The following is a 16,028-nucleotide window of genomic DNA, read 5'->3' as shown; positions in this document are numbered from 1 at the left end:
GTGGTGCTGTGGGTTAAACCACAGAGCCTAGGATTTGCTGATCAGAAGGTCGGTGGTTTGAATCCCCGTGACGGGGTGAGCTCCCGTTGCTCGGTCCCAGCTCCTGCCCACCTAGCAGTTCGAAAGCACCTCAAAGTGCAAGTAGATAAATAGGTACCGCTCCGGCGGGAAGGTAAACGGCGTTTCCATGCGCTGCTCTGGTTCACCAGAAGCAGCTTAGTCATGCTGGCCACATGACCCGGAAGCTGTACGCCGGCTCCCTCGGCCAATAAAGTGAGATGAGCACCGCAACCCCAGAGTCAGCCATGACTGGACCTAATGGTCAGGGGTCCCTTTACCTTTACCTAGATAGAGAGCATTCCTTAAAGATTACTCTAATAAATGAAGCCAACTGCCATCCTGAGTTACGTGTGCCACTGGAGAGGGTGAGAATTAAGGCACCCGGCCCCATGCCTTCACTCCTGAAACTGTTGCATTATCTGCCATTGCTATGCTTGGCTGCAAGCAAGGCAATCAGATCTTCATTGTCACAAGCTTTTCATGAACAAAATACCCATTTGATGATCATTAAGAGATCTGCGCCCTGCCCGCAATGGGAACTTGGTGGAAATGTGATCAGACCTGGGGTGGTTTTTTGGGGGGTGGGGGGTGGGGTGGGGGTTGGTCCTTATATAAAAATATACTCTTTTCTCCTCACCCTGCTTTTTCATACGTGTAATGCATTTTTAATACCACGAGCCTAGCGTAGATCCAGGGAGCCTATTCTCACTCTCACATCTCTTTTAAATTAGGCAAAACCCCCAATGGGGAGAGCGGCGATGTGGTTTATTATGAGCTGCTGATTTTCAGTGCTTAATTCCGATTGCTCCAGCTGGCTTCTCCGGAGCCATTATGGAGTTAAATGGGTCGGCGAGATAAATGCTCGCAATAGCTAATAGACAGAAGCAGGGCTCCGTTGAAGCCAGGGAGTTGGCTCCTGGTTTCTTGTGCCAGGGCTGTCTGTGAGGTTTTCCTGTACTCCCAGTTTGGCATTTCACGCTCTACCAAGCTATATGAGAAGAAAGGGCCATGGGATCATATGCCAGGACACAGTTTCTTGGCTGGATGTCTTTTGGTCCTGATTGTTAAAGTGCCACAGCCACCCTGCTTCTTGTTGAACATTTTCTGGCATTCAGGTTCTGTTGTTTTTGCCTAGCTGTCTTGCAATCACCATCTTGCTGAGCCTCTGCCTGATTTTTCTCCTCCTGCATTTGTCCCCATCTTTCTGCTTTTGCCCAGAATTCTTAACTCGGCTTGTTTGCCTGGTGTTCCTAGGTGGGTGTCGATTCAGCAAAGACTTTCGAATGACTTGGGCTATCCAGACCTCCCAGTAGTTGAACTTTGGCCCCTTGGCAATCGCTCCGACACTAAGTTCAACCAAATTAAATCTCGATCTGGTGTGTGCATCTGGGGCTGAGCCCAACCGGTGCAATGCTGATATAACATTGGCCATAGTCCCACCCGTGATATGGGCTGTGCTCCATAGTGGTTGCTCTTTTTGAAAAAGAGAAAATTGGCTGCCCATGCCCCAAAGACAAATTTCCACTAAACAGCTCAGTCTGTTAGAGTAGGCTTCCTCCAACTCAGCCCTCCAGATGGTTTTGGCCTACAACTCCCATGATCCCTAGCTAGCAGGACCAGTAGTCAGGGATGGTGGGAATTGTAGTCTCAAAACGTCTGGAGGGCCGAGGTTGAGGAAGCCTGAGTTAGAGTATGGTGCTGATAACCATCAGGGTCGCAGGCTCGATCTCATATAGAACAGCTACATATTCCTGCATTGCAGGGGGTTGCACTCGAGCCAATTGGGGTCCCTTCCAATTCTACCATTCTATGATTCTGTAGTGAGCTGCATTTCAGTTGCTGGGTTCCCAATTTTCAGGGTCCTCCCCCCCCCCGAAGGAAAGCTTGGTTAGTTGAAAAGTTTAACATAGCAAAAAGATACCTGGATTGTGATGAGCAAGATGTCCAATGCAACTGGCTCTTCCGGTGTTGAAAGGGATTTCCTCTGGCTTTGTAGTTTGGATATCTGCATCCACTTGCCATTAAAAAAGGAATAGAGAGTCTCCACTTCTCTTATTGTAACTATGATGATATTGCCATGCCGGTCCTTGATTGGTTCATAGTAGACTCGGCCCAAGTTGTGTGTACCAAGCAGATTCTTTATGCGGCAGGTGGGAGAGATGGGAAATGAAATACATCAGAAAGCATCATTATTGGCTTATTTTCACAAATACTGGTATATATACACCGTCGATGATCTGGGGACCTGAGTGGAACTGCTACCAGAACAGCTGGCCAATGCAAGAGGAAGAGACAGCATAACAGCTGGGCCTTTAAAATATCCACAACATCAGCTTTACACCTTCCCCACTTTTGCAAGATGGTAAATTCCAAACATGAGCAGCTGGCTATATCCCTCCTGGTGAGTCTGCAGATGTGCTGCAATGACAGACTCACTGTGCCTGGTATCTCGGTTTTCGAACGTCTTGGAAGTCGAACATTTTGGTTTTTGAACGCCGAAAACCTGGAAGTAACTGCTCTTGTTTTAGAACACTTTTTGGAAGTCGAATGTGCTTCTATATTGAGTTTTCCATAAGTAAATGCTTCCGGGAGTAAATGAATCGGTTTTCAAACATTTCGGAATGGTCTTCCAGAATGTATTACGTTTGAAAACCAAGCTACCACTGTGTATCTTGTCCAGTAATTATGTAACCACAGTTCAAATACAGTCCTACCTTGGTACTCAAATGGCTTGGTTCCCGATCGCCACAAACCCGGAAGTGAGTGTTCCGGTTTGTGAACGTTCTTTGGAAGCCGAAAGTCTGACGCGGTTTCTGCGGTTTCCGATTGAGTGCAGGAAGTTCCTGCAGCCAATCAGAAGCTGCACCTTGGTTGTTGAATGTTTTCTGAAGTCAAACGGACTTCCGGAACAGATTCCGTTTGACAACCAAGGTATGGCTGTATACCTATATCAATCTATACATACACACACACACACATATATAGGTCAGAAGACATTGTAAAGACGAAGGGTGACATATGTGCCATGACCCTATAGCAAGTACAGTGGTGCCTCGCAAGACGAAATTAATCCGTTCCGTGAGGCTCTTCGTATAGCGGTTTTTTCGTCTTGCGAAGCAAGCCCATTGACAGCTTAGCGGATTAGCGCTATTAGCGGTTTAGCGGCTTTTAGCGATCAGCTGTTAAGCGGCTTATCAGCGGATCAGCTGATAAGCGGCTTAGCGGCTTAGGAAAAGGGGGGGAAAGGGGAAAAAACCTGCAGGAACTCGCAAGACATTTTCGTCTTGCGAAGCAAGCCCATAGGGAAATTCGTTTTGCGAAGCGCCTCCAAAACGGAAAACCCTTTCGTCTAGCGGGTTTTCCGTCTTGCGAGGCGTTCGTCTTGCGGGGCACCACTGTATGGCCGTTGGTCCATCTAGACCAGCATTTCCGGGTAGCAACAGCTTTCCAGGATTTACGATACTCCCTTCTGCTGGGGATTTGAGCATGGATCTGTCTGCACACCGAACATGTGCTCTGCCGCTGAGCTGCGAAGCCCTCCTATGCCACTGAGCCGAAAGTGAGGCAAACGTTCCATTCTGCTGCATTGTTGCCAGTTAATTGACAAACACGAATGGAAAAGAGAGAGAGAGAGAGAAAGAAAAGCAGTCTGGCATAGGCCGTAAATCACATCGCACTGAAACCAATGGCAAAGCTCCCATTGAGTTTTAATGGAAATGGACCACATCCATTGCCTTAGATCTCTTCTCACAGATGGTAATGGGAGTTTTCACACTTACTTCAAAGGAAGGAGAATTAATCCAAGATGGAGATCCGTTTGAAACTCTCTCCGTGTATCCCTAAGGAAAAGTTATGCCAGGACGGCTGGGTAGAATATGTATGAATATTTGACAGCGGGGGTGGGGAACCTGTGGCCCTCCAGATGTTGCTGACTCCAACTCCCACCAGCCTCGGCCAGCATGGCCAATGGTCAAGGACGATGGGAGCAGCAATTCAGCAACATCTGGAGGGTCACAAAGGTTTAGATCTGTGGTTTATAGGGTTGGTTCACATGTTAGACTCTATAATAAGGCAGCACGTGTTCGGAATCCTCTCTTGACCATAGGCCAACATACAGAGAGACACTATTGGGATTATCTTCTTTCGTCATCAGTAACATATCTGGGTTTCTATCTTCTTAAGCGGAAAGGGCATCAAAAATACAGCCAAATTTGAAAGGTGCCGTTTGCTGGAGTTGTTTAGGGCTACAGAATGTGTCGATTTCTCTGGAATATATTTATGTAAAAAGCACAGTGTGTTCGAGAAAACGGCTTCGGCCATGAATATGAAAGCATTCTGGCAGAATGAATGAAAGCTGAAGGGGGGGGGACTTTAAAAAGGAAATGAAATAATATCGGCCTAAGGGCAAAATGAATGGGAGATGTACATGGGTTCTATGGCTGCACAGCTGCCATTCGTTTAATACTGTTGTCATTGTTGTTTTACATTAATATGCTGAAACTAAAACATTCAAAAGTTCTACATAGTCAACTGCTAAGATGAATAATTTTGAAGGAGCCACAGTTAGCCTAAAAGTTGTCCAGTTTCCCATATTTTATTCAACTGTTCTTTTAACCGGTGGATATATATTTTTTATTTCCTTCTGATACTTGGCAGCAAACATTCTTGCAGCAGTTACCATGTGTGAGATCAGTTCTCTGTCTTTATAAGACAATGGACCACTGCATTCTAACAGGACTTCTGCAGCAGAATTTCCTGCAAGATCGTGATTCTGGCCAGGTCAACATCTCAGAGGAATCTGACGGGCCTTTCTAGATGTGTACAGGCTAATCACCACTGGAAACAGAATGCTAAACTAGGCAGGCAATTGCTGGGGTTCGTATCCATCAATAAAGTACCTCCTTATAAGGCATGTTGACTCCGTAGCAATCAGCTCCTGAAGAGATGCCCAGATGTCTCAAAAAGAAAAAAAGAAAAATCCCTAGCATTTAAAATATGCTCCTTGCTTTGGAAGTTCTCAAAAGATCTACAGTCAGCGAGTCAGGGGTGGGAGCTGTTTAAAAGGAAAAAGCTGAATTGACAATGTGGCACATTGTACATGTATGAAAGCAGAGCGCCTGGACATTAACCTTAATGACATTCTCATCTGAGAGATAAAGCCACCCTGAGCTGACTTTATCTGCACTTAGCAGACACTATTTACTTCTGAACAGCATTATTAAAATTGTTTATAACCAGAGCACTCCAGAGCTGCCCGACACAGTGACTGCCATTTAGAAATGGCTTTAAGTAGCTATTTTAGCTGTAGGCATTGCCCTCTAATGCACACAGTAGGCGTTCTGTATCCTTACGGGCCCTCTTCTCTTCGGCTGCCCGTAAAAAGTTGCTCAGAGGGTTGGATAGACTTATTTTATTTATCATAAAGAGGTCGTATGAACACGATTAGTGCTCTATTTCTTTTGCCACAGGGGCAACAGACGACAACTCAGGGCCTCTTATTCAGGCTGGCTGTGCAGCTGGGCACAATTTGTGCATGTGGGTGAGGGAGCATGGGATTTTTAAAGCCGAATTCTCCACGGCATTCATTTCTCACACAGCGAATGGTGCATTAGGTAGAAAATATTGAGCTCTGCAAGCCAACTTGTGGGTTGGGATGCTTGTGTAAGCATAAACCTGTAAGCATCTGAGCATCAACGGGAAACTAGACCCTCCTCTGAGACATGGTGAATTCTCCTTCTCTGCAAAACAAGGGGTGGGGATTGGATCTGGCCAGCTGGCCAAATCTGACAGGTGGATAGGGCCAGGGGCTTAGAGCGGGGAGTGCTAGGGGGACCATGGCCCCGGGCGCACAACTTGTGAGTGGGTGTGAAACAAGTGCCCTCACCGCAAGCACCCCCAGCATGGCTCGGCCTGGTGTTCCTCTCCACCCACCAAGGGCCACGTTGGCCAGTGGGGCTCCCCTCTGTGCAGGCGGAGCTCAGCATAACCCCACTTTGATCCAGTGGGGGGGAGTCACTCTGGCCACATCAACAGTGAGGGCTGGGCTGGGCTGGAGCCCTCCCTCCCAGTGTGTGTGCACCTGCCCTGGGCACTGAAAACCTCTGCTACGCCACAGGGTAGGTAGGGCTGTTGGGAATCTGTGTACATGCAGCTATCACACAGAGTCAATTAAGGTTTAGCAGACAGCCAAAAGGTCATGTGAAGGAGTAAATCTGCCTTTCTGATAACAGAGGCATGGAGACAGCTCCCTGATTGGTCAAGCTCTCTCAAGGGAGTGATAATTAATTGCCTACTAACTAGAATGTGTTAGTGCAGAGGTTCAGAGTTCTGTGTGTCAGTGTAGGAGTTGTGAGTCGTGTCAGAGAGAGCTAGCAAAAGATCCGTGTTCTGTTCCTGTAAATAGTCCACTGTATATAATAAACACCTAACTACAAGTTCCTGCTTCATCTATCCTGTCTGCAGCCAAGTTGCCAATTGCTTCCATGTATTCTGCGTGTACTCTGCTAGGTCTGGCTAAGGTCCTGCAACTAGTCAGAAAGTTGTGAAACACCAAATAGGTTTTGCCAATAAGGCATCTCATCTGTTGATCACTTGATGTTGCAGTGATGTTAGCTGACCAGTTTTGATGCACGTGGCTTGCAGAAAGCTGATCATCAGGGCTTCAGAGCACTGTGGACAACTAGGTACAGACTTTGGTGACCAGCTGATTGCTGGGGCATGCAAAGAACTGCACAGGGCATTATGCACAGGGCTTTGAAGGTGCCCGCCAACCACTTTTTGGCCCAGCTGTGTTTCTACCTGCCTCACACTTGATATTATATGTGATTTCAAGTGTGCGGCAGGTGAGTGTAGCTTAGCCATAATGGGCCAAAGGGGGAAGTCTGGTGGGCTGCATCAGGCCTGTGGATCACAGTCCCCACCCCTATGACCTAAAATGTCATCAAAATCAAACGGTAGCAGAACCGTCACCTGGGATTCCTCCTGGGTCCTGCAGGTGCCTATCTTAAATCCACCGTAGTCCTGGGACTGATGGCAGTATTCTTCAGACAGTCTTGGGACTGGATTGTCATGTGCCTGCTAAGGTACTTGGGAGTCAGAATCATTCCCTGTGGTGGTTGGAGTCCACTGGGGATTGGAGGTTTGGAAGGCAAAGGAGACCGACAGTCAATGATGCTAGCGCCATTGAGAGAGCTAACAAATTCCAGTTTTGTCCCTCATCCCCTTCCCTGCCCAGAGGTGCCGTCTTGCGCCCAGGATTGAGGGCCCCATTGCACAAGTGCGATGTTATGCGCACATCACATGTTGTGTGTTGTTTTCGATATGGGTCAATGGCCGTAATAAATCTAACTAACTAACTAACTAACTAACTAACTAACTAACCCATGTTGTGTGTGTGTGTGACGTCACATTGTCAGGAGGAGGCTGAGCATGGAGCGCAATGTGACTTCCTCTCTCTCACTCAAGAGGAGCCGGCCACTGAACTGTGCCATGCTTGGCTCTGTGTTCAACCTCCTCATTAAGGGGACCTAACCCCCTGGCAGCAGATATTGAGGTGGCTGAAGACACCTCCACCTCTAGGAGTTGGTGTGCCTGTCCCTGTTGAGTTCTACAAAAGCAAAACATTGAGACAAAGTACTGGGTGTAAGTTGGAACGCAGGTTGGGGATTGGGGTGGTTGAAGGCTGACTGAGGCTGGTGGGGCAGCGCCCCATTCGCCCCAATGGCTCAGCCTCTCCACTTGTTTCTCCATGGTCATGGCATCACTAGGAACAGGAGGGGCAAGTCACACAATCCGACAGCTCATCTGGAGGATGACCTTCCAAGGACAAGATGAGAGGACAGCCAGGAGGCCTCTATGGCGTCACACAATTACCTAGGGGTGCGTGTGTCTATCTCTGTGTATGAATGTGTGCAGGTCCTGCCAGGTCCACTCAGCCCACAGACCACCAGCTGACCACCATTCAGTGGCATAGCGTGGGTTGCCAGTGCCCGGGGCTGCACAGAGGTGGTGGGTGGGCGGGAGGGCAACAGACGGAGTACGCATGCGCATCCAACTGCCTAACGGCCCCTGCATCAACCAGGAGATCGCAGCCGCAGAGATAAGAAAAAAGAGAGAGATGTTCCATTGTCTGGAAAGGTCACTTCCTGGTTCACATTTTCAACGGAGCCCAGCAATGGGCTGTATTGAGGCAGTGCCAGGTGTTGAAATTTTGCACCTCTAACAATTTTGCACCTGGGACAACTGCCCCTGTGGCCCCTCCCACACTATGCCACTGCCACCATTCACTTACATTAAGCATGTAACCTGAGCTATTTATTTGCTGTGTCACATTTAATTTCTCCCCTGCTTCTTTCTTTCTTTCTTTCTTTCTTTCTTTCTTTCTTTCTTTCTTTCTTTCTGTTATTGACGGCCTGCAAGCTCCGGCTGGCATGTCGGACTCTGCTGCTTGCTTCACAGCAGAAGATAATTCTCCCCCAGAGGACAGGAAGTGCTGACCAAAGTGACAGCTGGCAGCCTCCTGCCCTCTGAAGCCATAAACCTGTGGAAACCTGTGACCGAAAAATACACCGGTGCCACTGACCTGTAACTGGGCTGTTGCAGAGAGCATTTTCTGCCTGGCTTGGAGGGCGGTGGATGATGACACGGAGACAGACATGTTTTGTCTCAGCCACCTGATATCATCCCACATACAAGAAAGCTGCAAAATTTGGGGTGGGTGGTTGTGGGGGAAGAGAGAAAGAGAGGATTTATTTTTCCCCAAATAAAGTAAGCTGCTGTTCATTTTGTAGTTCTGTGGGTGGCACTATTAATAAATGATCAGAATGACGTTGTCTCTCGCCAACATGAACAGCACACATCTCTCCCAATCCATCTGTGCACCCATCCTATTAAAATATAGGTCACTGGGTGTTGTCAGTGGGGCCCAGAAGTGACAAGAGGAGAGGGTCACATTTGCATCTGGTACTTCTTAACTCTTCACAAATGTCTAGCCAGCTGTTTGAGACTCTTTCCTCCCCCCTTTTACCATGAAGCTGTAGCTAATACCAGCCCCATGTCTATTTCCCTTTGGGATTTTAAGCAATAAAATACTGTCAAAGGACATCTGTGCCATTATGGCCCAAAGACTTAGCGGAATGGGGGCGAGGCTCCCTCAGTCAAATCCCAGACGCATCAAAACTGCTTTACAGGGGCAATGAATGAATGAAGGGTCTTCTAGGAATAGTTTGATAGTATGGGGGTCCATAATCAGAACACTATGGATTGATTTATATCCCACCTGTCCTTCAAGGAGCTCTAGGTGATGCACACAGCTCCCCTCCCTCACCAATATATCCTCACAACAACTCTGTGAGTAGGTTGAGCATTGGTGATTGGATCCTTGGTGTCTAGCTCTCTGACTACCACTCAGGGGCCCTAACTATAATTACATTTTGCCTATGGTGTAGGCCCCCTTCAGTGCCTCATTCCTTGTTTTGTAGTACCTTTATTTAGGTAAAGGTAAAGGGTTGCGCTGTGGTCTTGGGCTTGCCTATCAGAAGGTCAGCGGTTCGAATCCCCATGACGGAGTGAGCTCCCGTTGCTCTGTCCCTGCTCCTGCCAACCTAGCAGGTTGAAAGCATACCAGTGCAAGTAGATAAATAGGTACTGCTGTGGCGGGAAGGTAAGCAGCATTTCTGTGCGCTCTGGCTTCCATCACGGTGTTCCGTTGCACCACAAGCAGTTTAGTCATGCTGGCCACATGGCCCAGAAAACTGTCTGTGGACATACGCCGTCTTCCTGGGCTTGAAAGCGAGATGATTGCCACAACCCCATAGTCGCCTTTGACTGGACTTAACAGTCCAGGGGTCCTTTACCTTTACCTTTTTACCTTTTATTTATTGGCACTGAGGATATGTTGTCTTTTGTATAGTAACAAATGTTATAATCCCTAGAAATGACAGCTTTGAAACGTCCTATGTTACGTCTCAAAGAACTACTTTAACCCCCCAAAATTGTAATTGGGGTTATAGAATCATAGAGTTGAAAAGGACCCCAAGGGTCATCTAGTCCAACCCCCTGCAATGCCAGAATCTCAGCTAAAGCATCCATGACAGATGGCCATCCAACCTCTGCTTAAAACCCTCCAAGGAAGGAGAGCCCACAACCTCCTGAGGGAGTGCGTTCCACTGTTGAACAGCTCTTACTGTCAGAAATTTTTTCCATATGTTTAGTTAGAATCTCCTTTCTTGCAGCTTGAAGTCACTGGGTTGTTATTGTTTTATTTAATACTGAATTTATTTGAGGCAGAGCGTTAATACAGTCATACCTCGGGTTACAGACGCTTTTTTTTGGGTTGCGGACCGCCAAATCCCGGAGGTACTGGAACGGGTTACTTCTGGGCTTCGGTGGCCGCGCATGCGCAGAAGCACTAAATCGTGCTTTGCTCATGCGCAGAAGTGCCAAATCACAACCCGCGCATGTGCAGACGCACAGACATGGGTTGCGAACGCTGCAGGTTGCGAACATGCATCCTGCACATTGCTCACCAAAGCCAGAGATTTATCTATTGGTTTAGGGATGGGAGGCCTTCTAGTTTTGAACATCTACTTTGGTCCCAAGCACTACACCAGAATTACAAGCAGTGGCGGAGCTTCATGCTCTGGCACTGGGGAGCAGAGAGCAGGTGGGGGCATGGCTGGCCTCCTGGGGGCGTGATGTGCGTCCGGGAGGCGGGGCGCATGTTCTGGGGGTGTGGTGCGCTGCCTGCGGGGGCCTGACACCCAGTGCGGGCGTGGGGGCAGACACGATGGCACCCCACCAGGATCGTGCTGTCAGGGGCAGTGCGCTCCCCCCCGCACCCCTCTTCCTCCACCAGTGATTACAAGTCTTGTGAGTTCTCTCCTCCATTAATCCCTTTCTACCAGCTGAGTTTGTTCAAGCATTCTGCCTCCCAATGGCTAACTTTTTATTTAGTCTGTAGAAAACTGTCTTACCATGCCTGGCTCTTCTCTACAGTCTCAATTCCACCTACAGTTCCCTACAGTATATACGTATGACTTGGATCACAACAACATATTCTTACACAACACAGGAATGCATGTTGGTGAGAAGGGGGCCTGGCTGTCGGTGAAAAGGAAGTAGATTATGTACATCGCTCCAAACAAGACACCACCCCCCCTTGCACTGACCCAGTCAGTTGAGTTTGATCAAGAGGAGATGGCAGGTTATGTTTAATGTACCTTTGTGAACCAGAGGAAATCTTGCATAATGGAACTGGCGTGAGAATCATCGATTTCCACAATCGGGATCTGATCTTCGTTGGTGACCAACATATTGTCTTTGTAATAAAATATCACAGCTAAATAGAGCCCTCTGAGGGGAGAAAAATGAGAAAAGAAGGTGATTTGAAGGCTGTTCTGGGAAGGCCAGAGAATTTCAGAGCGAGAGAGAGCTATTTCGTTTGCCTAATCCTGGCCTCGCAAATGACTGAAGCAACAGATTTCACTTCGTCGTTCCCAGAAATGAGAATTTCCCAGAAACATCCCAAAACTAAATTCCAGCAAATACTGCAAAATAGCTTCAAATATGTTGGAGTTGATACTGCCTTCCCTGTATAAGCAAAACAACTCACAATGTCAGTTTTTATAGCAATTCTGTTTAGACAAGTGGTACGGCAGGATTTTTACTTTCTGCCTTCAGAAATCAAGCATTATATGTGTGTGTGTGTGTGTGTGTGTGTTAGAAGTCAGTGGCTTTCATTGAGGGAGTATTCATTTGTTTAGTCATTCATCAAAAGTACATTTAATGTGTAACTCATTCAAATCAAATTAGATTTTGTTACTTGCATTGTTTTAATATTTCCCCTCTTTCTAACTTTCAACTTTTCATTGCCTTTTCCATTGTGGCAGTAGACTTCTCTTGCCCATAATTTTACTGCTCCAGAATGCCCTGGGTATCGTGTTGTCCCAGGACATCCTGGGGGGAATGGCATACCATCCAACACTTCTCTGATGAAAATAGGGACATCCTATTCAATAATAGAGGGACGCGGGTGGCGCTGTGGGTTAAACCAAGGGCCTAGGGCTTGCCAATCAGAAGGTCGGCGTTTCAAATCCTCGCGATGGGGTGAGCTCCTGTTGCTTGGTCCCTGCTCCTGCCAACCTAGCAGTTCAAAAGCACGTCAAAATGCACGTAGATAAATAGGCGGGAAGGTAAACGGCGTTTCCGTGTGCTGGTCTGGTTCGCCAGAAGCGGCTTAGTCATGCTGGCCACATGACCCGGAAGCTGTACGCCGGCTCCCTCAGCCAATAAAGCGAGATGAGTGCCGCAACCCCAGAGTCGGTCACGACTGGACCTAACGGTCAGGGGTCCCTTTATCCTTTACCTTTATTCAATAATAATAATAATAATAATAATAATAATAATAATAATACCCCACCCACTTGACTGGGCTGCCCCAGCCACTCTGGGCGGCATCCGACATATTTTAAAACATTAAACATTAAAAACAATAGGGACTTCCTACCATTCCCTCCAACATTTTTTCTGATGAAAATAGGGATGTCCTAATGCAAAGCGGGATATTCCAGGATCAAATCAGAAAGTGGGACTGTTCCTGGAAAATAGGGACATTTGGAGGGTCCGAGATGATTGTTTGTGGGCAGGCAAGCTCAATGCTATTCTTCTTGAAAAATTGGTGCTGGAACTCACAATGAACTTGTTCTCTTACAATGGCAATGGTGCCCATCTGAGTGGTTCTGGAACTGAGTTCTGTTAAGTTCTGGCTGGGAAAACAAGCCCTGGGAATCTGTCTTTAAGGGGAACTTGTCTGCCATTCCCTATTTTTTTCACCCCTCATAATCTTCTAACGGTCCCCCAGAATGCAGTGTGAAAAGAGTTAATCACAGGACCTTTTGATTTATAGCAATATGATTCCGTGCTACGACCACCTGAATCAATGGGGTTATTTTGGATGTGCGCTAGTGCAACAGAGCATCATTTTGTTCAGCGTATCTGTAGCACTGTTTACATAAAATTCATTCCTTTTAAATATTTACGTTTGTAATTAGCTACATACATTAATCAGTGGATTTAGTGAATTGAAGAACCTCTGGGGAGCTTTTTGGAAAGAACCAGCCTCTTATCAAAATACAAAGAAGGGGGGGGGGAGGAAACAAACCAAGCACTCTCGGTGATGAAAGAAGACAGAATCCAGCCCTGTGCATAACTTTCATTCACAGAGACCAAAGCTTCCAGAGGCAGGCAGGTTATACTGGGACAGGGGAGGACAGCCAAAAATATTAGGAATCTCAGATATGGGTTTGATCAGGAAGAAAGCATTCAAATGGCTTTCTGCTGTCATTTTTAAAGCAAAGCAAGCCCAGGAAGTGATCCATTTTCATCAAAGGGAAACATCAGTGCCACCCCCAGATATTGAAAGGGCTGCTATCACATAAAAGACTATGGAACAAATTTGTTTTCCGTTGCTCCAGAGAGTAAGACCCAAAGGGCAGCAAAAGGTTTTGCGTTAAACATCGGGAAGGATGTCCTAACAATCTGAGCTGTTCAGCAGTGGGACAGTTTGTCTCTCATCCTTTGTTTTACCACCCAGAAGAGAATCCCAGACCCTCCAAGTGTCCCTGTTGTCCAAGGACAGTCTTGGATTCACAGAAGCTGTCCTGGTTTCTGATTTGATCCTGGAATGTCCTGCATTTCTTTAGGATGTCCCTATTTTCATTGGAGGGACGCGGTTGGCACTGTGGTCTAAACCACAGAGCCTAGGGCTTGCCGATCAGAAGGTCAGCAGTTTGAATCCCTGTGACGGGGTGAGCTCCCGTTGCTCGGTCCCTGCTCCTGCCAACCTAGCAGTTCAAAAGCACGTCAAAGTGCAAGTAGATAAATAGGCACTGCTCAGGTGGGAAGGTAAATGGCGTTTCCGTGCGCGCTCTGGTTCGCTGGAAGCGGCTTAGTTATCCAGTTACATGACTTGGAAGATCTCTGTGGACAAATGCCGGTTCCCTCGTCCTATAGAACTAGATGAGCGCCGCCACCCCAGAGTCATTCACGACTGGACCTAATGGTCAGCGGTACCTTTACCTTTATTTTCATTGGAGAAATGTTGGACGGTATGGAATTATGTGATCCCCAAGCCAAGGAGGTAAGTAACTATACAAGCTTTACAAGACATCTGAAGGCAGTCCTGTATAGGGAAGTTTTTAAAAAATGTTTAATGCTTTATTATGTTTTCATATATGTTGGAAGCTGCCCAGTGTGGCTGTGGGAACCCAGTCAGACGGGTGGTGTATAAATAATAAAATTATGATGATGATGGAATAGGATGCCCTATTTTCATCGGAGAAATATTGGAGGGTATACAATCCTGTTGACTTCAATAGGACTTACTCCCAGGGAAGTATGCCCAGTTTTGCAGCCTTCTGCGCTAGACATTGAAAGCAGTATCCTACGAAAATGGCATGATTCCCTCAACTCTTGGAAACAGCAGATTATTAAAGGTGATTACAGTTGTTCAGACTGCTATCCCCTGCGCCCCCCCCCCAACTTAAAACTCCCAGTTTCCTGGGAAGAGGGTTTGGTCTCTAAACAGCTCTGAGAATTGTAGCTCTGAGAGGGAAATAGGGGTTCCCTAGTAACACTCAACATCCTTATAAAACTACAGCCCCCAGAATTCTTTGGGGGAAGCCATGACTGCGGCCCAAGTTAGACTTTTAATTTACCGAATCTCGTAAGATCTGAAGGCCATGCCTTGACCCTTCTCAGAGGACGTCTGCTCCTCAGTGAGTTTCCTTGCTTCACCAATGCCATCCGGTGAAGCCTTTTTCTACGTGACTATTGCCCTGGCACTCAATATTTTTCTTTCTCAGTGCCGAGCACTTTCTGAAATCAGGCCTAGGCTTACGTAAGAGAGAAGCTCTTGGGAGCTCTGGCTACATAGTTCAGATTCTGCCACACCAGACAAACCTTTTCAAAGTCTTCACAAACTTGTTTGAAGAATGGAAGAGGTGCTTCAGGCTTCTTGAGACAGATTGCTTGCGACCTGCGTTCTGCAATTTAGAACTATCTGGAGACGCGAATGAAAAAGAAACAAACGAATAACAGAAAAGAGAGAGGTGTGATTTTGAGTTTTGCAGAAATATTAGGCAGCACATTTATTTATTTATTTTGAGACCACAGACCCTCCAAGTGTCCCTATTTTCCAGGGACAGTCCTGGATTTACAGAAGCCTTCTGATTTGTTCCCAGAATGTCCCACTTTTCCTTAAAGGTAAAGGTAAAGGTATCCCTGCCCATACGGGCCAGTCTTGACAGACTCTGGGGTTGTGCGCCCATCTCACTTAAGAGGCCAGGGGCCAGCGCTGTCCAGAGACACTTCCGGGTCACGTGGCCAGCGTGACATCACTGCTCTGGCGAGCCAGAGCCGCACACGGAAACGCCGTTTACCTTCCCGCTGGTAAGCGGTCCCTATTTATCTACTTGCACCCGGAGGTGCTTTCGAACTGCTAGGTTGGCAGGCGCTGGGACCGAGCAGCGGGAGCGCACCCCGCCGCAGGGATTCGAACCGCCGACCTTTCGATCGGCAAGTCCTAGGCGCTGAGGCTTTAACCCACAGCGCCACCTGCGTCCCACCCACTTTTCCTTAGAATGTCCCTATTTCCATCGGAGAAATGTGGTGTGGTAGGAAGTTCCTATTTTCACCTGAGGGTATGGAGTTATGTGACCCCCCAAGTAGGGTTGCCGCCTTTGTTCTGGCAAAATACAGGATAGGGTGGGTGGGACAGTTGGGGAACGATTTCCCCCCCACCTGGTGCTGAAGTGACTTCAAAGCAATCCATTGCAGCTTAACAGGGTGGCCCCTCTGGAATTTGTCACACACAGACACAGACACAGACACAGACACGAATTTGTAAATCTGTTTGCTTGGCTACCGAGAGCTTAAATACATGACATTTCACACATGCATTTGGAAAGGAT

The 16,028-nt window shown here is 47.4% G+C and overlaps 1 protein-coding gene across 4 annotated transcripts in view; it reads right to left on the bottom strand.

The window, feature by feature from the left end:
• ANKFN1 (ankyrin repeat and fibronectin type III domain containing 1) overlaps nt 1–16,028 on the bottom strand; it is a 218,257-nt gene that overhangs the window by 41,728 nt on the left and 160,501 nt on the right. For all 4 annotated transcript variants that reach the window (XM_079965373.1, XM_079965372.1, XM_079965375.1 and 1 more), the window contains 4 exons: nt 15,019–15,118; nt 11,280–11,412; nt 8,642–8,758; nt 1,982–2,197 (listed from right to left, as the gene is read on the bottom strand). In XM_079965373.1, the coding sequence (XP_079821499.1) occupies nt 1,982–2,197; nt 8,642–8,758; nt 11,280–11,412; nt 15,019–15,118 (566 nt within the window). The remainder of the gene's footprint in view (nt 1–1,981; nt 2,198–8,641; nt 8,759–11,279; nt 11,413–15,018; nt 15,119–16,028) is intronic.

The sequence above is a fragment of the Podarcis cretensis genome (assembly GCF_951804945.1).
Source record: "Podarcis cretensis genome assembly, chromosome: 2".
Lineage (NCBI taxonomy): Eukaryota > Metazoa > Chordata > Lepidosauria > Squamata > Lacertidae > Podarcis > Podarcis cretensis.
Note: the sequence above shows the minus strand (reverse complement) of the source record. Positions and strands in the feature narration are given on the sequence as shown.